Genomic DNA, 23,370 nt, shown 5'->3' with positions numbered 1-23,370 from the left:
AATGGTTAACTACCATGATTCTTCTGGAATGTTTTTTGACTTATCAATCTTAAATTCATAGCCCTGATATTCCCCAAGGATCTCCTGTCCAAGTACAAATCACTCTGACCCTATTGATTTGTTTACAGTCCAAAGTTTCACCTGATTGCTTCTTCCACTTCAGATTTAGGAACCAATTCTGAAATATTTTTTGGCATGCTGACTACAAAATAAAAGGAGATCCTCTGTGTCACATCACTCACATAGACATTATCTGTTCTGGTGGAGAGAAAATTGTATTGATTAGAAATATTCAGGCTTAGAACCATCTGTGTTAATTTGCATTTGCATTTATTGCATTTATATACCGCCCTTTCCCTGAGGACTCAGGGCGGTTTACAGGGAGTTAAAAATCAACCATACAAAAGTTAAAAAAACCAATTTAAAAAAGATTAAACCAACCCTGTACAAATTAAAAACCCCAATTAAAATAAATTTCTCCTCAGCCTGGGCCCGAGAGCTCAAAGAGCCAGGTCTTCAGGCCCCGGCGGAATGATCGGAGGTCGGGGGCAGTCCTCAGCTCCACTGGCAGCTGGTTCCAGAGGGCAGGCGCCCCCACTGAGAAGGCCCTATCCCTGGGTGTCACCCGCCGGCAATCTCTTACCGGTGGGACCCTGAGCAGACCCTCCCTGTGGGAGCGCACTGGGCGAAGGGCATTTGATGCCGGCAGCAGGTGTTCCCTCAAATACCCCAGACCCAGGCCATGTAGGGCTTTATAGGTGATAACCAGCACCTTGAATTTCACCCGGAGGGCAACCGGAAGCCAATGCAGCTCGCGGAGTAGAGGTGTTACATGGGAGTATCGGGAGACCCCCATTACAACTCGCGCGGCCGCATTCTGCACCAGTTGAAGCCTCCGAGTGGTCTTCAAGGGCAGCCCCATGTAGAGAGCGTTACAGTAGTCCAAACGGGAGGTCACAAGCGCATGAGTAACTGTGCGTAGGGCGTCTCGGTCCAGATAGGGACGCAACTGGTGCACCAGGCGAACCTGTGCAAAAGCCCCCCTGGTCACAGCTCCTATGTGATCTTCAAAATTGAGTCGTGAATCCAGGAGGACGCCCAAGTTGCGAGCCCTATCAACGGGGGGTAACACCTCACCCCCCATCGTTAGAGGTGGAATAACCTGGTTAGCCCGAGATGCCGATATGCACAGCCACTCAGTCTTGGCGGGATTGAGACGAAGCCTGTTTCTCCCCATCCAGACCTGAACCGCCTCCAGGCACCGGGACATCACGGCGAGGGCATCACTGGGTTGGTTCGGGGTGGAAAGAAAAAGTTGGGTATCATCAGCGTACTGATGATACCCCACCCCGAAGCCACGAATGATCTCGTCCAGCGGCTTCATATAGATGTTGAACAGGAGAGGCGAGAGAACCGACCCCTGAGGGACTCCACAAATGAGAGGCCTCGGGGCGGATCTCTGCCCTCCCGTCAACACCGACTGCGAGCGGCCCTGGAGGTAGGAGGAGAACCACCGTAAAACGGTGCCTCCCACTCCCAACCCCCTGAGACGCCGCAGCAGGATACCATGGTCGATGGTATCGAAAGCCGCTGAGAGATCTAATAGGACCAGGACAGAGGAACAACCCCTGTCCCTTGCCCTCCAGAGATCATTCACCAGCGCGACCAATGCCGTCTCCGTGCTGTGTCCGGGCCTGAAACCCGATTGGTACGGGTTAATATTTGATCCAAATTATAGGCCAACAAAGGGATCCTTCCTATTGTCATTGGAATATACGCATTGTAAACATTGACTATATAATAGATGTTTATATATGCAAAAAGATGGAAAATGAGCTCAAATCATCCAAAAAATACACATTTAATATTTTATGAAATATCCAGTTTGAATTAAAATAAATGGACACCAATAACTAAAATTAGCTTAATATGCTTTACATAGAAAATAAGATTTTTTTCTTCAGGATCAAATTATTTGAGTCTATACTTCTGGCAGCCTTACACAAATGATTAGAAAGCAACAACATCATGTCCCACTCACACATATTTTTATATTAGATATTTCACTCTATTATGTTCTGGCCATCTCTATACTTCAGTTTTCTTCACAATATTTTCCATTTTTCTCCTTTTTCTTTTCTCTTTTCCGTTTTTTCCATTGCTCAATTGAACCATATGAAATATTCTAGGAGTATGGAAAATAGAGCTGAACTGGTATTGTGGGCAAAGAAAAATCACTATTTTCTTTCCTGTTTTCAAAAGGAAATAGAATTTTTATAATTGATAATGTATTTAATTAATTAAGCCTTTATCATTAAAGCTAATCCTATCTATTACACTATTCCAGAAATTGCTTAAGATAGGACTCTTCTGGAAAGACAGGGCTCTTCCTATGGTTAATGTCTTCATCATCTTTATTATTACTAGTTGTTATTATTAGTATTATTGGTAATGGATAATAACTGCTATATCTGTTCTTACAGATATGTTAATTTTTACCATGGACATTTTTATTAATAAATATAGGTTATGGATGTTTTAATTACTGACTTTTATCATAAACTATTATGTTTCTGCCCTGGATTAATGTAGTCTGGAATGTGTGAGGGTATATACATATAACCTCACATTAAAAAAACCATACACACACATACATACACCCCATATATATATACATTTTAAAATCTAGATGTAATTAAAAATCAATCGTGACTTCAGGGGAAGAAAGGCAAAATGAAAGTCATGGCAGTGCAAGTGAACAGCGCCCAATCATAAATGGAGTGTTATTTTGCCTTGCTTGATCCCCACTTGCAGACACCAGTGTCGTGAATATAGTATAAAAGTAAACCCCTTTGAAAATAAAAGGAGGAATATACTTACTGAAACAGTACAGTTTTATTCTTGACTTCTAAAAAGTATTTCTGCATGGCATAGGCAATGGTTGATTTGAATAAATACATTTCACTCTCATCCCAGTTGTACTGTAAATTCAAGGTGACAATTACTCAACAGTTGCATCTTTAGATATGACCCCTTGAAAGTATTTTTCAAATTACCTTCACCTTACTGGGAACATCTTTGTATACATGATTTCATCTATGTAAATGAACACACAACTAAATTCAAATGCAATGTTAGGATCTCTACAAATATAGAGTCAGCCTTCAAACTATTCTCTGGTTACAGGGATTCCCGGTTTCCCTCCTGCCCCCCCACCCCATGCAAGTGAATGAAGTTTTCACCATTAAAGAAAAACTTTTGTCAAAAAATTAACAGAAGGAAGACAAAATACATGTCTTAAATGACTGAAAGACTTTGTTGTAAAAAGCACAGAATTGTTCAGAATTATTCTTTATTGTTTCTGAGAGTAGGACCAAAAAATATATCACTGGATGGTGATTTTTAAGATGGAAACCAAAGTTGAATTAAGGAGGAATTTCCTGACTGTAAGAACTATTAAACAATGAAACAGCCTGCCTCTTGGAATTTGAATTAAAAACATTTTTTTAAAAAAGTGATATTGTCTAGAGCATCAATTTAGATGTCTTTGCTACATTAGCCAGAAAAGGAAAGAATGTCTAAAACATCAGTAAAAATAGTGTGTTGTATGAAAGCTCAAAATTTGACAAAGGGATTTCCAAATGCATTGATCTTTTACACCAAGCCTTTTCATCCAGTGGTACACATACCACCTGTGGTACTTTGGCATGTAGCAGGTGGTACGTGACTGTTGTAGAGAAGTGTAGCAGGGGAGGTGAATGAACTGAAGTGACCCAAGCCTGACAGAGAGGCAACTGCAGCTGCAGGACTGTCAGGGCTGGCAGAAGCCCCAGGACCCAGCAGGGCTCCAGCTGATGGGCACTTCCAGAAGCAGCGTGGAGCTGGAGGTGAACTGAAGAAAAAGGGGGGGGGAGAGAAGAGGAGAGGATATAAAAGGAGGTGGTTTTGGCAGGGAAAAAAGATGTCAGGGAAAGAGAAGGGGAGAAGAAGCTGTGGAAGGAGAGCTCAGCAGGCAGGGAGGAAACAGGGACAGGGAAGAAGCAGCAGCTGTTGCTGGAAGAAAAGGTCCCCTGGTTCATTTTCTCCATCCAGGAGAATGCAATCAGTGCTGGTTAAATGAAAAGCCAGGAGACGAGCATGTCGGAAAGGAGGTGGGTTTATTTATTTCTGGATCAGCTGGCAGCTTGATTAGGTTACCATAAGGATTTTTGTACAGTTTTTACAGCTTTTTGTAATTCAGAGGCTCCTTTGTGTGCTTTGGAATATTGGAATATTTTAGTTTGTTTCACAAAGGCTAGCAATGAGGCCAAAGTGTTGACTTCCATAGGTGTAATCCCTTTAAACAAATGTAATTAGTTTTACCCCCTTATCTTGAGTCTGTCTATGGCTTTTAGAAAGTTTTCTTTGAAGGCAAACAGGCTTAATTTAAAGCTAAAGCTTTTCACAACTGCCAGAGCCTTTCAGTCACAGAATGCAACATTGTGACATGTGACACGCCTGAGGCAGTTTAAAGAAAAAAAACCTAGGAGTTTATGTGTTTCTTTATTCTGGGAACCTTTCATGAGCCTTTCTTGCTTTGCACTTGATTCTTTAAGAGTACAGAGAAGGGATTGGGTGTGTGTGCATTCTTACTACACTGTGGAAGGAGAGCTCAGAAGGCAGGGAGGAAGAAGAGGAGAGGGAGAGAGGAAGAAGGGCTGACCAGCTAGCTCAGGGGTCTGCAAACTTAGCAACTTTAAGACCTATGGACGTCAACTCCCAGAATTCCTTAACCAGCCATGATGGCTGAGGAATTCTGGGAGTTGAAGTCCACAAGTTTTAAAAGAGCCAGGTTTGAAGACCTCTGAGCTAGCTGGTAGTGGTGCATATTAATAAACATGGATAAATTCATCATACATTTGTCAGTGCAAAGGGGAAGTGATTCAGCAAAGGAACAGCCAGTACTTTTTCCCTTTTTTCTAGAGTTTGTAATATTTTATTAGATTATAGAATAAAATACAAAAATATAAAAGCAAATAGTAGGACACAGTGAGGAGGAAAAAGGGGAAAAAGTGAGGGGGGAAAGGGAAAAAGAACAGACTTCCTCTGTTGAGAAGGAAGCATTAACATTGAACTTCAACCTTTTACTTTTCCATAATATTATAAACTAGCCATTTCTATAACAACAAATGAGTCTAATCAGTAAAACCCAAAATTCCCCCCCCCTTTTTTTAGTTATCAAGTTTTTGACACCTTGCTAAGCACTGGCAGTACTCAAATATTGTCATGTTCTGAAAGTGGTACAGTCTGTGAAAAGGTTGAAAAGCCCTTTTACACAATGTTCACCGATATTCAAGATACTCAACACTTTTTCTATTTTCCATGACTCCTCCATTTTTCCCCATCATACCTTTATCGCTTGCCTAAAGGTAAGAATTACTTTCTATTTTCCTAGGATTGCACTGTGGTCTATTTTCATTTTACTTAAAAAAATCCCAAATAATGAAATCCTGACACCATCTACTCACTGCATCATCACCCAGTGCTGTTTTCAAACTGATCCTCACTTTGATGGCATCCTTAGAATCTAGATTTAAAAAGAGATAAAAATAAATAACTTAAAATTAATAATGTATACTTCAAAATATTATTATTTACAATTCAAATTGTTCCTGAAATTTTTGGGTTTTTTTCAGTTCTTTCTCTGTGTTGAGGAAAAGTCATCATGGTTCAGTCCAAGCCAGAGATAAACAACATGGCGACTACTTTAGAAAGAAGGTTGCAGTTTATTGAAGAGGAGAGCCAGATAGAAAGATGGCTCTGGAAGAAAGGAGGAAAAGGGGCTGAGCACATGTAGGGAGTGTTTTTTTATATCCTCTTGAGCCTTTTGTTTGGAGTGGTTTCCTGTTCCTATTTGAGGCTATTTCCTGTATCATGTATTCTGACCTGAGTCTGGGTGTGCCCTTTGGCATCTGTGGGTTAATCCTATTATGTCCTGTTTTAGAGTTTGGATGGGGTATGTAGATTTTAGGTGTCTTCTTAATCTTCTAGCTCGGGCCTCCATCTGCATTTCTCCAGAGCTGGTTTCTGCTTGGGGGAAGGGAGACCTGAGGCTATTAAGAAAAACTGGGTATGCTTTCCTGCCTCTTTAAGATCCTTTGAGGAAATATATTTTTCTGCCCTTTTTAATATTTCCTTCTCTGGGGGACTGACTTCCCACATCTGGAATCATCAAAGAATAGCATCCATAGACCAGGATGCTCCCCCCGCCCAAAAAAGAGACACACATATTACATTATACAAAAAAACCCTACATGGAGTCCAGTTTACACTCCAATCCACATTTTCATTGCTGTTGTTTTTCTCCAGCCACTTGAGTAAGGGATCAAAGTAGTGAAGAAAGGGTGTTGCATCCATCTTTTGGCTTCCCGTAATACTTTCTAAAGCTTTTGTCCAAGGCTGAGAACTACCCAAAGCAAGCATCTCCCTGTATTAAAAAAGATATAGAAAATTTAGATCACTTATCAAACACACTGTGTTAATGGAAAATAAGGTGTACTAAATTCAAGAAGAGTTACTCTATGTGAGTAGTAATCAGCACCAGCAAAGATTGTGGCAAATGTCTCAAATGACTAGAATAACAGAATTCAGCTGTTATTGTTAAATAGAGCCCAGATTTTCAGTTGTGCTTGCTAGAGTGAAGAGCAATCTCCTTGACACCCAGAAAACTCTTAAAAGTATACAACAAAATATGGAACAGAACTTCCTCTGTGCAATTGCTGTTATAATATCAGTTTCCAGGTAATATGACATTTCTAAAATCCATAGGAACTACTGTATATAAGGTCACTTGGATTATTGATTCTTTTAGATTTCAGGTTCATGTGGATGTTAGCATTTGCTTTTCCTCCATCCACAATCTAAACCTGCAATAGCATGTTTGGAACTTGAACAACTTACAGGGGAAATTGAGAGGGGGAAAAAGAGAGGCTTAATTTTCATCTTATCATCTGTTTCTTCTTTTAAAGCAAGTGTACACTTGCAGTGATATCTAGAGTCCACAATAAGAATTTATTTCACTACAGATATTCAAATAATACACTATGAAGCAAGTTTTTGCTTACCTCAAAATGCGTCCAGCAGCTGTAGAGTTAGAAATGTCACATTTATAAAGTTCCCCTGTGTGACCAGCAACTTTGCAAAGTGCCTCTTGAAATTGGAACTGGTAAATGGTCCTTGTATAATATCTAGAAAAGGGAAGGGGAGAAGATAAAACCAATTTACTGATTACAATAAGAATATCAACATTTTGTATGAAATTGGGCAGGTATAGAAATTAAATAAATAAAACATTTTATAAAGTTAGTTTTATAGAAGTAATTTTCTTATAGTAAAATGCTGATCATATTTGGTTATTTCAATCATCTTGCCACATGTCACCATTATTTTTACCACTGTTTTGTCGAAAGAGATTAGAGGTGTGTAAAGTTTTAAATTCAATTTGAGGAATTCAAAAAGAAATTGAAATTGGTTTTAACAAAAATAGGAAAAATAAAAAAGCAAATAGGAGTTAGAAATTACACCTTATGAAAGAGTAGTCATTGGCAACATGAAATAGAGTAGCAGGGTCACAATATTCCTCGTTGTGGGGCAATGGCTCCACAACCCCAACTGTCTCTCGCCTGCACAAAAGAGAAATGGTTCCATTAGAATTTGAGAAGGAAACGAGATTTAAAGTCAGACACTTTGTTGCATTAAAAATTCAACTGCTAAAAAAAAGTACCGTATTTTCCGGCGTATAACACGACCCCCTACATTTCCTGTTAAATTACAGAGTTTGGGCTATACTCGCCATATAAGACTATCCCTCTTCCAACGCACACCAAATAAAAATTAAAAAACATCAGATTTGATTTTAATATGGTAATTTTAATTCAAATGCTTATGACATGCAGGTGCTTAGTAGGAAAACTGTCACTTATAAACATAAGGCTGTTTGTCATCAAACATGTAAACATAAAACAGTGCAAGTGGATTAAACTAACATAAGGCTGTTTGTCATCAAACATGTAAACATAAAACAGTGCAAGTGGATTAAACTATAATAATAATAATAATAATAATAATAATAATAATAATAATAATAATAATAATAATAATAATAAGAAGAAGAAGAAGAAGAAGAAGAAGAAGAAGAAGAAGAAGAAGAAGAAGAAGAAGAAGAAGAAGAAGAAGAAGAAGAAGAAGAAGTTGGAGGGGACCTTGGAGGTCATCTAGTCCAACCCCCTGCTAAGGCAGGAAACCCTATACCATTTCAGACAAATGGCTGTCCAGTCTCTTCTTAAAAGCCTCCAGTGTTGGAGCATTCACCACCTCTGGAGGCAGGTTGTTCCACTGGTTAATTGTTCTAACTGTCAGGAAGTTTCTCCTTAGTTCTAGGTTGCTTCTCTCCTTGACTAGTTTCCATCCATTGCTTCTTGTCCTGCTTTCAGGTGCTTTGGAGAATAGCTTGGCTCCCTCTGCTTTGTGGCAGCCCCTGAGATATTGGATCACTGCTATCATGTCACCCCTCACCCTTCACTTCGTTAAACTACACATACCCAATTCCAGCAACCGTTCCCTATTTTCCTAATTCACTTTTTCACTTTTCCTAATTCACTCTAAAGCTTTCCCTGCACAGAGCCTTAAGTAACACCAGCTGCCTGCAATTAGTGCAGGTTCGCATCCCACCAGGCTCAAGGTTGACTCAGCTTTCCATCCTTCCAAGGTAGGTAAAATGAGGACCCAGATTGTTGGGGGCAATAAGCTGACTTTGTAATAATGCTGCTTGGGGGGGGGTGAAAGCCCTAATAAACAGGCATATACACAGAATGAAGGCTATTGCTAAGCACATTGATTTGTGCTTTAAATTGTAAGCCACCCTGAGTCTTCGGAGAAGGGCAGGATATAAATGGGATTTAAAAAAAAAGACCAAATGGGAGATCCGCTCCAGGTTTTCCAGCCAGCCTGCCCAGTTCCTGAGTCAAATGTGTCCTTAGAGCTAAGCCGCTGCTCTGGCTGCTGCCTTCCCCACCTGCCTTTCAAGTTGGGATATACTACAGCTGCTCTTCAACTTTAGAAGGAAAGACGCCCAGACCCCAGCCTGTAAAAAATCACAGACTGCAGCTTCTTCTCCAATTGGTCCCGCTTTCCCTGCGCAGACTAAATGGGAGATCCGCTCCAGGTTTTCCAGCCAGCCCTGTCCCTAAATTTTCAGCACCCGGCGTATAAGACGACCCCTGACTTTTGAGAAGATTTTCATGGGTTAAAAAGTAGTCTTATACGCCAGAAAATACGGTATCAATGTATTTTTAGAGCATTTGTCCCAGTTTTACACATATATAACTCTGCTTTCCATTATTTACTTTCACCCTTCTATAAGTTAAAAGTTATTGTGTCTTGGAAGTAGAGTGGAGTAGATAAAGTGATGGCTACCTGTGATGGGAAAATAACTGAGGATAGCATATCCTTGAGTTTTCAAACTGTTGCAGTAATCCTTCTTTCAGAAAGGATACAGTCTCCCAACTTTTAGGGTGGGCTTAGCCACCTATTTGTTGCTAGATGATCCTTCTTTTTAACTCTCCAAGCACAGGAGAAGATATGTCAACATGCCATCAACAAAAACCACAGAATGGTCCTTTTTATATAATACTTTCATTACTTATTTATTTATTTAATAAATACATTTCTATGATTGCACATTTCACTAAATGTGAAATGGATGGTGTACCACCAACAGTTAAAAAAATCACAACAATTAAAACTCTTTAAAAAATAAAAATGAAACCAGTACAGTAAATAAAAAGATTGTGGGAGAATAACCATCTAAACATAATGCAACTATTGCACAGGCTCCCTGTGAGATCCCCAATGTGCTAGAAGCACCAGATTTTCAGGCCTTCCAAAACGCTAACCGAGATGGAGTTAACCTCACATGGGGAGGGGGGAGGGAATATGTTCCAGAGGGTGGGAGCCACAACAGAAAAGGCACAATATTTGGGCCTTGCCATATGGAACTGTTTAGTAGCTGGAACCTGCAGCATATACCTCCTGCTGGTCTCAACGAGATGAGTAGATATGATCAGAAGAGGCAGTCCATCAAATAACTATGTCATGTAGAACTTTAAAGGTCAAAACTAGCCTACAGGCTGGCAGCTAGTACAATTTATGAAACAGAAGTATAACATGTGTCAACCAATAGGCACACATAACTGTCCATACTGTCATATTCTGCACCAGTTGAAACTTTCAGATAATCCTCAACAGCAGCTCCATGAAGGGTGTATTGCATTTGTGAGGTTAGCCCCCACACAGAGAAAGAAATTTTTGGGAATATTAAAAGGAAGAATATTATATTTCCCTAAAGGATCTTAAAGGCAGAACAAACACACACACACACACCAAGTCTCTCTGTCCCAAACAGAAACCAGGTCTGCAGAAATGCAGATGTGATAATCTTGTCAGAAAGATTGGAGTCAGGAAGCTGGGATTAGAAAGATAAAGATCCCTAGAATCAACAATCCCTCACACCAAAAAAATCCAAAAGTCATCAGCCACAGCCCCAGGAAAGCAGGATATGACCTTTGGGACATAATAGGATTAGCCCACCACCATCAGAATACCAGAAAGGCACAGTCAGACTCAGGTCAAAGTTCATGCCACAGGAACAACTCCAAACAAAAGCCCAAGAATGTTGTCAGTTTTTCCCCCCACAGCCATCTTTCTGTCTGGCTCTCCTCTTCAATAAACTGCAACCTTCTTTCTAAAGCAGTCTCCATCTTGTTTATTCTCGGCTTGGACTGGACCCTGATGAAGATTTTTTTTTCAACACAATAATTCATTCTGGAAGTGATCAGGGCATGAATGACTTTGAGTAGAGCCTCATGGTCCAGAAAAGGGCACAACTGGTTCACAACACGAAGTTGTAGAAAGGCCTTCCTATGAGCAACTAGAAAGCTGAGCAGGAATCATGAGTCTAGAAGGACCCCCTGATTGTGCACAAGCTCTGTCTGATGTCTTGTCCCCACCTGAAGTAAGACCACCATATCCAGAGTGAAAGATGCTAAAATCCCAGTTCCAGAAACACCCCCCCCCCCAAATCCAAACCACTTGTCAGTCTTGCCAGGGTTCAGTGAAAGTCTGTTGTTCTCCATTCAGACCCCTACAGTTTCCAAACTTTGGGGCAAAAAATCAATGGCATGGGGTTTTTTGGTGGTGGTGGTGGGAGATATATATTTTAATGTTATTAATATAATGATGATAATGACGACCCCACCCAATGGTGACAGCTAATGTTAAATGAGAGTAGAAAGAATACCAAGCCTTGTGACATAGCAGGGTTTCTGACTCTTAATTAACATTAACATTGACTGGCACCATCCTCATAGAAAGGAAAACAACCACATGTTATATGGTGTCAAAGGAAGCCAAGAAGTTGAGAGCAAGGACAGATGAATTACCCAAGTCCCACTCCTGCCAGAAATCATCCAAAAGCTTGACCACTGCTGTTTTCACTCCATTTCTAGGTCTGAATCCTGATTGAAATGGATTCAAATAATCCAATTCATCCAGGGTCTGCTGTGCAACCACCTTCTCCACAACCTTCCTTAAGAAAGGGAAGTTAAATACTGGATGAAAATTGTTCACTGTTGTGGGATCAGCAATAGCTTCTTGAGGTGGCGGCAGACCAAAGCCTCAAGGAGTGCCAGAACAACCAGAATTTATTTCTGATTGCCAGAATTAACAGAGTCAAACAAAGACTCAATATATCTACTTTACACCTAAAACATTGCTAAATATCTGATTGGTTTTCTATCTCCTTTTTTATTGTTCCCTATAATAAGAGCATTCTATCAGGAAAGCATGTTTTGGCAAATGTACCGTAAACCTGATAATGAAATAGAGAATAAATGAACTTTCAATAAACTCTCTTTTCATAACTCTTTACTAATAATAAATATTTACTGAGCTAAAACATTTCAGCATTCCAAAGATTTTTCATACTTTCCTCTAGTTGTGTCTTTTACTTACTTCATTTCCCACCATTTCTTCATCCATTGTTCTTTGGGGATTTGCCCAGCAAATACCATCCATCGCCATTTCTCTAGCATGTAAGTGAAAGGCATTGTTCCAACAATAGTGAGGGCCTGTCTGAACAGAAAATTGATATCCGTTTCTAGAAAAGAACAAAATTGATTGAAAGGTTTAAGTAGAATTTCTGTGTTGTTGAAATTGCAATCCTAAAAATAAAAATTGGCATCATACAAATTATTGTTAACAAAGTTCATACTGTCCCTTATAATTACAAGTAGGAGTTTTACATGTACAGTAGACCAATCTTTCATATATTCTTAAAATCCTATATTAAAAAGACCAAAAAATTAATAATAATTTGGTAGAAAGTAGCTATTTTTTTTCCCAAATAACTTCCAAAAGACACATTGCTAACCTACTGTTTCATCTTTACTAATTTCTATCAGTGCTCTGTACAATAATAACATTTTTACAATGATAGTTCTTAAACTGGTAATACCTGGCAGAATGCTCTGCCATCTCACCTGTATCTGCTTGAAAGGTAGGTTCTAGTAGGCCAAGGGATTTGAGATACTTTGGAGTAGCTGCAGAAAGTGACATGATCTCCCCAACAGCTTCATGGAATCCTTCATTGGCCCCATTTCTTAGCAGGAAAGGTTGATCAGAATAGGCCATGTCATATTCAATATGGCCCATCTCATGGTGTGCTGTCAGGAAATCTTCCATATTTATTTTTGTGCACATCTTAATCCTGCCAATGAATACAATTCAGGTAGAGATTATAACATGATAGATTGAATGGCACTTTGACAAGGTTGTTGAAAATAGTGTGGTCTTTCATGCACTTAGCTTATGTTTCTAAATTGACCCTATACGCAACTATTGAGGAAGGTGGATTTCTGGTTTAACGGAGGTGGTATCCTATCATGTTAATTCCTGAGATAAAGGTGAAATATCATTCCTTCAATCTTATTATAATAGCAACCCAGAAAAGATAACGGAGAGCCAATCATCAATTATAGGAATTCACCCACTTATTTGCAACTGTATTGAGTTCAGATCCTCATTCAAATGTAATTAGATATATAAATTTACAAACTGGAGCAAATAACAGTTTACATATCAGGTAGCTTAACATTTAGTGAATAGATTGTAGATTGTAAAATATTTACCTCATCTATACTCCCAGTAGTGTTCTCGTATATACGGCTCTGATATGTTGATTTTATCATGCAATAGTTTTTAATTGCTAAATATATCCTGATTATGAAATTGAACAACTTTGCTGCTTGCTGTTATATCTGGAATTACCACTTTGTTCTTTTACTTACAGAATGGATGTAAACTCTGTGACTAAGCAGAAATAACCTTTTGGTACCTGTAGTCTTTTTTCCCCATATCCCAAGCTGTGGGGTGGCAAACAACTTTCCTTCCATCTTTAGGTTCCTCGAGCATTGAATTTTTCCAGAAATTCTCAGTCATATTGAAGAGACCGATTGAGATGAAAAAATGTTCAGCAGCTTTAAATATTGTGTTTACAGTCCATTTCTGAAAAGATTGATTTTTACATCAACTAACAGTTGTTGCCCATTAAACCCCACACCCAAGTTACTGAGGGTCCCTTATGTTTAGCTATAGCAGTAGTCATGAAGGAAGTAAGACATTGAGATGTCTTCTGCCATTGTTGAGTGATCCAGGAGGTCAATCAAGTTCCAAAGAAACATGGATTAGACATAGGCAAGCCTCAACTCAGCAGCCTCTCCTGTAGTGTGTTCTTAAAAATATATAAAATGGTCTCCCTATTGTTCATTCAATAGATAGCTCTATTCATCTGTTCTTTATCGTTCATTTAGATTTCTTAGTTCACATTAAGATAGAACAAAGTCCAACAATTTCCCTTTTTCCCTCCCAGAAAATGACAGGGAAGGGTTAATCAATTAAATAAATAAAATATAGCAATCTGGAAATACTGATACTTATTTGGGAAATCCATGTCTTTTCTAGAAATCAGTCAAAGTGGTAAGCCCATGATTGCAGAGCATAAAGAAACCAAAATATAAGGAAACAGATTCAGAGGCCCTCAAAAATATCTTACTCTACCAGTTCTCACCATGTAAAGGTCTACTACTCTCAAATAAATCTTTAAGTCCTCCAAGCCTGCTGATACTGTTATCTTAAGAGTAATTAATTAAACAGTTTGGAGAGGACAGGGTTAAAAAACTTGGTATAAAATAATGTGTGCAAATTATACCAAAAGGGTTATTGCTCATTTAGTCAACTGCCTATATTTGTGTGCTTTACCTTCTCCTCCATAGCAGAAGACACTTCAATGCTTGGTTTATTTGGATAGGGCACCATTAAAGGATATAAATTTGTCCAAAATCTACCCCACATGTCACCTTTAACAGAAAAAAAATTAGAATTACATATAAAAGCAAAATGCAGCAGTTTCTGAAAGCAAAACATGCTAGATTTTGTTACTTTAATGAGCCAAATGCAGATTCTTTTACTGTACTGTATTTTCACACTAAAACAAATTGTAGACAATGCAGATCAGGATTAAAGAGCTAAAGCCTTTCTATTCCTAATACTAAAATACTAATCTGGATCAGATCCTCATTTAAGAGAAGAACTCTATATGGCATTTATTAACATTTGGTTTGATGATCAGGAACATCAAGCAAGTAGACCAAAAGCTGAAGATGTACATTAGTTAAGGAACTAAGCTAAACAAAACAAAACATTTTAAATAAAACCAACCACCAGGAAACTTCTGGCTAGGAATATGCCATCATATGGTTATATTGTCTTCCTAAAACTGAAAAGTACAGGTAGTCCTCGACTTACATCATTTGCTTAGTGACCATTGCAACAGCAGTAAAAATTGATTCATGACCATTTTTCATACTTATGACCACTGCAGCATCCCTGTGGTCATGTGATTAAAATTCATATGCTTGGCAACTGATGCATATTTATGACACTTGCAGTGTCCTGGGATCATGTGATTATCTTTTGTGACCTTTGCACAAGTGAAGTCAATGAGAAAGCCAGATTCACTTAACAAGTGTGTTCCTAACTTAACATTTGCAATAATTCAATTGACAACTGTTGCAAGAAAGGTTGTAAAGTGGGGCAAAGCTCACTTAACAACTTAGCAACTGAAATTTTGGGCTCAATTGTCATTGTAAGTTGAGGACTACTTGTATATAAAGTGTCTTGGTCCATTCAACAAATGTAGCTATTAAAGTGGTATTTTCATACCAAGTAAATGAGCAGGAATAGCTCCTTTGGGATTAATGAGCTCTGGCCCATAGCGTTTGTACAGATGGCGCCGTACATAAGCATGTAGATGCTTATACAAAGGCTTTATCTGGAAAAGAAAAAAAGAAAAGTCATTTAATTAAGGGAAAACCATGATTTTTTTTATTAATTCTTCCATTCTGATAATCTTGAAAAGAATATTTTGCTCCTGAACAAATAAAGAAGTTTCTTGTTGGGAAATATGGTGACTGGTTCACAATCTTTCAGTACACGAACCTGTCCCTCTTTGAACTAAATTATGCTAGTATTCCTACTGGTATTATCAGTTACAAGCTCTATTATACTGTACTGTTAATAAAGCCATGGGAAATATGTACTGTAAAAAAACCCCTCTGGTATATCTACAATTACAAAGATAGTGATAATGGATTTTTTTCCCCAATGGGTGACACCAATGTTAAAATGTCATTTCAGAATAGTCTGCATCTGTCAGGTTGCCTCATTTTCGTATCTCAGCCCATGCTAAAGAAAGTGATAATTACTGTGTTTCCATGAAAATAAGACAAGGTCTTTTTTTTGCCTCCAAAAGAGGCACCAGGTCTTATTTTGGGGGGAATGTCTCTTATACTCACCTCTGGCACTGACATCCCCACCAAGCCAGTCCACTTCTTCTGTGGCTGAAGGAGGAGCTTCATTCTGCAGCTGCATTCTGGCCTGCATTTTACAGTCAGTCAGTTCATAGTTCAGTTCTCAGCATGATGAGGTCTTGCAGAACTGAGCTATGGATTCAATCCATAGCTCAGTTCTCAGCTGCAATGGTCTTCTGGAAAGGCCTGTGACTGAGAAATGCAGGCCTGTCTGCAGAAGATGCGGCAGAAGAAGTGGGCCAGCAAGGCCTGGCTGCAAGGTAAGTGGGTATGGGGCATGTGGGGCAGCTCCACCCTCCCACTCCCACCCTAGCATGATTTTTAGGTGTGTGCCTCACCCCAAAACTAGGACTTATTTTGGGGGTAGGGTTTATATTAGGCTGACCCCCAAAAATCAAGCTAGGGCTTATTTTCAGGATAGGCTTTACTTTCGCAGAAACACGGTAGATGTTCTGTTGCTGGCTGGTAAGATGTTATGCAAAGTGATTCAAACAAAAGCTGGGAAATCTACAATCTATGCTCTTAATGTATTATGGACATTTTAAATAAGGACTGCACCAATAGCCAATTGTTACCATTATGACAATCTCAGCAAATTTTATGCTGGTAGGCTATTTTCCCAGCTCAAGGACTGGTGAATTTATTTATCAATTATTTATTTATTCATCAACTACCACACCCATATGAGCAGTTTTGTGTATTGCCATAAAAATAGTTTTGCCTCAGTACAGTAAAGCAAAACATTTGAAGTCAAATCTTACTTGGTTAAATGTGTTTTCCACATCAGTGATAAGCTTTGCACGTTGATATTGATACTCCCGTGGTTGGTCTACTTCATAATTTGCTCTCCAATAATCTCCATAGTCAGCATAGCCTGAAAAACAAATGTGTGTCACTCATCATGACATTAAAGTACATCTCACAGATTCTAGAAGAATGCAGTTTCAAATTAACATTAGCCATGCTAAAATCCTCTGATGAATAATGGTAACTGGCTTTTGTAGAACTTCTAGTCCAACACATCTGAAAGGGGAAGACTGATGTCATAAAGAATAATCTACTTCAATATGGACCCCGACAAGACATCCTTAAAATTCTCCAGCTAATATGTCCAATGCTGACAATTCTAGGAGTTTAAATCCACACAACTGCATCCCAGGTTGGGCAGATTGAATAGTGATTTTACCATTTCATTTTTTAATATTATGGGCAGGGGGAACAAATACAGAGAATGAAGCTTTGTTGCTACTAATAATTCATACTTAATGTTATACATCTGTGAAGAATTAAAGAGTAATGGTGGATTATCTTAGAAGTATTTTACCATGTACAAATTCAACAAGCTACAAAAACAAGGAAAAATTTCCATCTTCTTTATCAACCTCAGAAAAGGAATATTTTGAATCCTTTGGACTTCTAGAGACAGTTTCAGAAAACTCAATGGCAGACTATGAATTTGTCAGAATAATGAAATTTGTAAAACTGTATTCTTTATGTACTTGCATGTAACTTCACACATATATAGTCATAGTTCTGAAAGATAATGAATAGAATAGAATAGAATAGAATAGAATAGAATAGAATAGAATAGAATAGAATAGAATAGAATAGAATAGAATAGAATAGAATAGAATAGAATAGAATAGAATAGAATAGAATAGAATAGAATAGAAGCTGGAAGAGACCTTGGAGGTCTTCAAGTCCAGCCCCCTGATCAAGCAGGAGAACCTATACCATTTCAGTCAAGTGACTATCAAATCTCTTCTTAAAAACGTCCAGTGATGGAGCGCCCATGTTTTCTGAAGGCAAGCTGTTCCACTGGTTAATTGTCTTCACTGTCCAGGTTGTTTCTCTCTTTGGTCAGTTTCCAACTATTGTTTCTTGTCCTGCCCTCTGGTGCTTTGGAGAATGATTAACCCTCTCTTCTTTATGGCAGTCCCTCAAATACTGGAATACTGCTATCATGTCATCCCTTTTCTTCTTTTCTTTAGACTAACCAAGCCCAAGTCCTGCAGTGATTCTTCATATGCTTTAGTCTCCAGTCCATTGATCATTTTAGTTGCTCTTCTCTGAACTTTTTCCAAAGTCTCAACATCTTTTTCATAGTATGGTGACCAAAATTGGTTGCAGTATTCCAGGTATGGTCTTACTAGAGTTTTATAAAGGGGTACTAATACTTTGCATAATCTTGATTCTATGCCTCTGTTTATACAACCCAGGATCGTATTAGTTTTTTTGGCTGCTGCTGCACATTGCTGGCTCATAGCCAAATGATTGTCCACTAGGACTCCAAGGTCCCTCTCAAAATTCATTTTGTTCAATAGGCCCATTGTTCAGGTTTGTCAAGATCTTTTTGGATCCTGAGCTTATCTTCTGAGGTGTTGGCTATTCCTACCAGTTTAGTGTCATCTGCAAATTTGATGAGTTTCCCTTCTATTCCCTCATCTAAGTCATTTATGAAGATATTAAAGTGTACTGGGCCTAAGATGGAGCCTTGTGGTACCCCACTGATTACTTCTTTCCATGTTGATGTAGTACCATTGAGGACTACTTCTCACCCTCACCCTCCTCTTTGCTGACATTGAGCGATCTCTCCATCTCACACTTCCAAGCAGGTTGGTGACTCCCATGCTTGAGGGTCACTTTTCTGGCTTTCGTGTCCTAGTTGTCCTTCTTCCCCACTCAGATCGACCATCTTGGTTTCTCACAAGTGTCCACCTTATCGGATGAGCTGGTGGAGTCTGAGCTGCTGCTGCTTGGGCAAGCCTTCAGGAGGCCCCTCTCCAAGTGCTTTCTTTCTCTCTTTTCACCTCCATGGTTAGACATTATTTTGTACGGTCCCCACAGTAGGAATAGTCCTCCGGGTTGCTGATCCTGCCTAATGTAAGGACCTGCCTCTCTTTCTCTACCATGAAAGCAGAACTCTTAAAACTGGCATCATTTCAAAAGGAACTTTTATTGGCAGGTACAGAAAGCAGGAAAGCTAGGCAGGATCTGAGGGCTTCTTACCCAAATCAATAGGTTAAACCCACGAAGTAATAATCTCACTCCAACAGTCCATCCAGTCAATTCAAACAGGCTAATCCACAGGTGACATCGGGCTGTGGGAAACAACCTGATAAGGCACCTCTCTCAAAGTTGTTAAGTCTTCTCCGGTTCCTCCCTCCCTGCTGAGATAAGGCAGATGGCCCTGAGGCATCCCATTCACACCTCATAGAGAATACATCAAGGCAAATAGATGTGCACTACAAGCCCCTTGACTCCCCACATAGGAGAATGGCAGAATCCAAATAACCTAAACCCAGAGGATATGTATGATTAATAATTGAGGGTTCTGACAAGCTATTTTAAATGGAGTAAATCCAGTGCTACTGTGTACTGTATGTTGTATGCCACTTTAGCGAAAGGTAGGAGGTCCGTCCAGTTAGTCTGTTGAGGTATTGTTGTATCATTGCATTCATACATTTTGCCAGTCCATTCGTACTTGGATGAAAAGTAGATGAAAGTCCCTGGGTAGACCCAATCAGTTTTTCAAATTCTCTCTGGAATTTTGTGGTAAATTGAACCTCCCTGTCCGATATAATTCTTTTCGGGGCTCCGTGGAGTCAATAGATGTGCTTCAAAAATAGCCTGGCTAGTTTTGGGGCAGACCTAAGCCATGAACAAGCAATGAAATGGGCTTGCTTTGAAAAAAGATCAATGACGGTCCAGATTACTGTGTTTCCCCTGCTCTCAGGCAATTCCACAATAAAATTCCTGGCTATCTCCTTCCAGGGTTGGGAAGGATCTGCTTACTGCAACGGACCAGGTTTACCAGGACATTTTTTCATGGCTGCATAGGTAGCACAGCTTTTTACTTTTAACTTTCAATGTCTTTTTTTATTCCTGGCCACCAAAACTGCCGCCGCACCAAATGCAAAGTTTTTAGAAAATGAAAATGATCAGCTTGCTTGGCATCATGACTATGTTGAAAGGCTTGAATTCTGAGGGAAATTGGAAGGTACAGCTTAGCTCCCTTCCAGGCTAGCCCATCTTGATAGGTTAATAATGATCTATTGTCACCGAACCAGGGGTCTGTTTTTAGTTCCTCCTTGAGCTTCTGCTTTAAATGACTATCAGACTTATCGGATTTCCTCTGTGTTTGACCTCTTGTGGTTACCTGAGAGGTTGACTGTGGTAGAGAAATGATGGAATTAATAACTTCCTCCCGGCGACTCTAATATTGGTGCATTCTAGATAAGGCATCTGGCAGAAAGTTTTTTCCCCCCACCAGGGAGGTATTTTAGAGTAAAATTAAAATGATTGAAATATTGTGCCCACAGAACTTGGTTAGGGGTAGCTTTTGAGGGGTGTTTAGTGCCTCTAAGTTCTTATGATCAGTCCATACTTCGAAAGACATCTTGCTCCCCTCCAGGAAATGGCACCAAGTTAGTAATGCTTATCTTACCCCAAAAGCCTCCTTCTCCCAAACAGCCCACCTCCTTTTCATGTCTGTGAGCTTTCTTGAAGTATAGGCACAAGGTTGTAGGTCCCCCCTATTGTCTCTTTGTAGGAGGAGAGCGTCCACTGTGACATCACTTGCATCAGCTTGGAAGATGAATTGTTCCTCAGGATCAGGGTGTTTTAGAATTGGTTCTGTGGCAAATAGTCTTTTTAATTGCTCAAATGCCGCCTGGCTTTCCATGGTCCATTGTAAACGTGGGCAAGGTCATGGCTTCCTCCCCCCCCTTTTCCAGTTTTCAGTAGCTCAGTAATTGGCATAGCTATTTTCATGAAGTAGGTGATGAACTGCCTGTAAAAGTTTGCGAACCCCCCCAAAATTTTGAAGCTGCTTATGGGTCCATAGAGGCTGCCATTCTAGCACTGCCCTGACTTTGACAGGGTCCATTTCCACCCCCTCACTAGAGATTTGGTATCGAATCACGTCAGATGGAATTCACATTTAGAAAGCTTAGCATAGAGTTTAGCATGTTGCAGTTTTTTGAGCACTTCATGAACTAACTTAATGTGCTCATCCATGGTCCCAGTGTAGATGAGGATATCATCAAGGTAAACCAAAACTCCCTTATATAGGTGATCATGTAGCAGTAATAAGCCTCCCTTTTCTAGTTTCATGAAGGTCTTTCCTTTAGCTAGGTGGGCTAGCATGTCTTTCATCAGAGGAAGGGGGTACATGTTTTCTGCACTGACAGCATTTAACCCTTTAATGTCCATGCACAATCTCAAAGACCCATCTTTCTTTTCTCTGAATAACACTGGGGTGGCCACGCGCAACTTAGCGGGATGGATAAACCCTCTGGCCAGGTTCTTGTCAATGTATTATCTCAGTTCATTCATCTCCCTGGATGTTATAGAGTACATTTTGGGCTTTGGGAGTTTGGCATCTGGTAAGATCGCAAATGCACATTCAGTGGCTCAGTGAGGTGGAAGCGTGTCACATTCTTTTTCACTAAAGGCTCCTGCCAAATCATGATATTGCAGCTTTTAACATCTCGAGAGGTTCCCCCTGGGTCCCAACTGCAGCAGTTCCCTTTATCTCACTGGTCTCAGTAAGTGGAAGGGGTCCCATCACTATCCTCAAAGTTTTCACATTGTTCTCCCACCAAATGGTGGGATGCCACTTATCTAGCCAACCAAGGCTAAAATCACTATCTCTGTCATTTTTGGGATCACCACAAAATGGATGATTTCCCAGTGCTGTCCCATTTCTAAGTGTACTGGCTCTGTCAAGTGTGTTGCAGGGGAACCTGCAATAAGAGACCCAACTGTCTGTTCAAATTTCATGTCTAGGGGCAACAGTTTGGAGCAAATCCCCAGCTTAAGTACTGTGGGGAGGTTGATTATGCACCTGGTGAAACCTGAATCTATTAGAACAGGGGTCCCCAACCCCCAACTGCATGCCAGCAACTGGTCCACACAAACAAGCAAAGCCCCATCCATGGGATGCAGGCAGCACACAAAAACACTCACCTCCGGTCCATGGAAAAACCTCACTTTACGGAACCAGTCCCTGGTGCCCAAAAGGTTGGGGACCCCTGTATTAGAATATTGAAGTCTGCTTGGGACCCTGTTTTTGGCACTATAATCTTCACGGGAGTAGCGAAGGGTGTGATGGCTCGACTTACTATTGGATCATCTTTGCCTTCCTCATCACTGTCGTAAGGTGCTGGCATTGGCAGGTGTTCAGGCAGAGCTGTTGCTTCTGCCTGGGAAGGAGAGGAGATCTGGACAGTCTGTTCCTGATGAGCCCAATTTGACTTCTTTCATCCTGCCCATGGGGTTTTCCTGGGCTTAGTGTTTGAAGTAGGTGCACTCTTAACTTGGGGAGCAGGAGCCATGCACTTGGCAGCGCAGTGACCTTGCTGTCCACATTTGAAACACTTGATGGGAACCCCAGCGGGTGCTCAGGAAGTGCTGGCTGCCAAGGTAGTCAGGGGACATTGACCAAATAGGTACTTTCCCAGACCTCTCTTCAGCTTTGGTTTAGCAGCAGCTGGCTTCTTTGGTCGATCTAACTCGATGTCTAAGGTCACTGCCATACTGTACCAATATTGTAGTTGCTTTGGAATTCCTCAGTAGATGCACGCTTGGAGTAGATCATGGTACAGCCATTCCTTGAAGTAGTCAATCAACGATCACTCTGTCCTAACTGACCAGAACTCCCAAATATATTATTTTCCCAGATGGCCCTTCTGCTTCAAACGGTGGATCTCTTTTTCTCCCTGCAGGGTTTGGGATTCATCTTCAAATCATGCTCCCAATTGCTCCATGAATAAGTTCGCATCCAGCAATTCAGGGGCCCCCTCGTCATAAAGGTTGGTCACCCATTCAGCTACTTCTCCCTCTAAGTTGGCCTCTACTGCGTTCACCATCATGGCATCATTGAGGTACACATAAGCATATCGGTCGAAGTGGGCCCAAACTTGATTCAAGAAGAAAGGTAGCTTCTCGAGATCCCCATTGAATGTGAGCTTGATAGGAGGTGGCTCCATATAGATTTATAGATTTATAGATTTATTAGATTTATTAGATTTATATACCGCCCTTTCCCGAAGGACTCAGGGCGGTTTACAGGACATTTTAAAATCATATCAATACAAAATACAAAGTTAAAAGACAAATAAAAGATTAAATTATCCCTGAAAATAAAACCCAGTTAAAATTCTCAGCCTGGGTCAGAGAGCTCAAAGAGCCAAGTCTTCAGGTCTCGGCGGAATGAACGTAGGTCAGGGGTAGTCCTGAGCTCCACGGGCAGCTGGTTCCAGAGGGCAGGCGCACCCACAGAAAAGCCCCTCCCCCTGGGTGTTATCCGCCGGCAATCTCTTACCGGCGGCACCCACTCTGCGAGCGCACTGGACGAAGGGAGCTTGATGCTGGCAGCAGGTGTTCCCTCAAATATCCCGGACCC

At 40.2% G+C, this 23,370-nt stretch overlaps 1 protein-coding gene across 1 annotated transcript in view; it reads right to left on the bottom strand.

Moving 5' to 3' along the window:
* Nucleotides 1-23,370, bottom strand: part of ACE2 (angiotensin converting enzyme 2) — a gene marked incomplete at both ends in the record, with an annotated part of 42,663 nt that overhangs the window by 1,573 nt on the left and 17,720 nt on the right. Inside the window, 12 exons of the mRNA XM_081326375.1 lie at nucleotides 142-258; nucleotides 2,881-2,981; nucleotides 5,508-5,566; nucleotides 6,294-6,466; nucleotides 7,104-7,226; nucleotides 7,563-7,661; nucleotides 12,049-12,193; nucleotides 12,576-12,802; nucleotides 13,430-13,599; nucleotides 14,353-14,450; nucleotides 15,316-15,424; nucleotides 16,724-16,836. Coding sequence (XP_081182501.1) covers nucleotides 142-258; nucleotides 2,881-2,981; nucleotides 5,508-5,566; nucleotides 6,294-6,466; nucleotides 7,104-7,226; nucleotides 7,563-7,661; nucleotides 12,049-12,193; nucleotides 12,576-12,802; nucleotides 13,430-13,599; nucleotides 14,353-14,450; nucleotides 15,316-15,424; nucleotides 16,724-16,836 — 1,534 coding nt within the window. The remainder of the gene's footprint in view (nucleotides 1-141; nucleotides 259-2,880; nucleotides 2,982-5,507; nucleotides 5,567-6,293; nucleotides 6,467-7,103; nucleotides 7,227-7,562; nucleotides 7,662-12,048; nucleotides 12,194-12,575; nucleotides 12,803-13,429; nucleotides 13,600-14,352; nucleotides 14,451-15,315; nucleotides 15,425-16,723; nucleotides 16,837-23,370) is intronic.

The sequence above is a fragment of the Vipera berus genome (genome assembly GCF_964194415.1).
Source record: "Vipera berus genome assembly, chromosome: 4".
Classification (NCBI taxonomy): domain Eukaryota; kingdom Metazoa; phylum Chordata; class Lepidosauria; order Squamata; family Viperidae; genus Vipera; species Vipera berus.
Note: the sequence above shows the minus strand (reverse complement) of the source record. Positions and strands in the feature narration are given on the sequence as shown.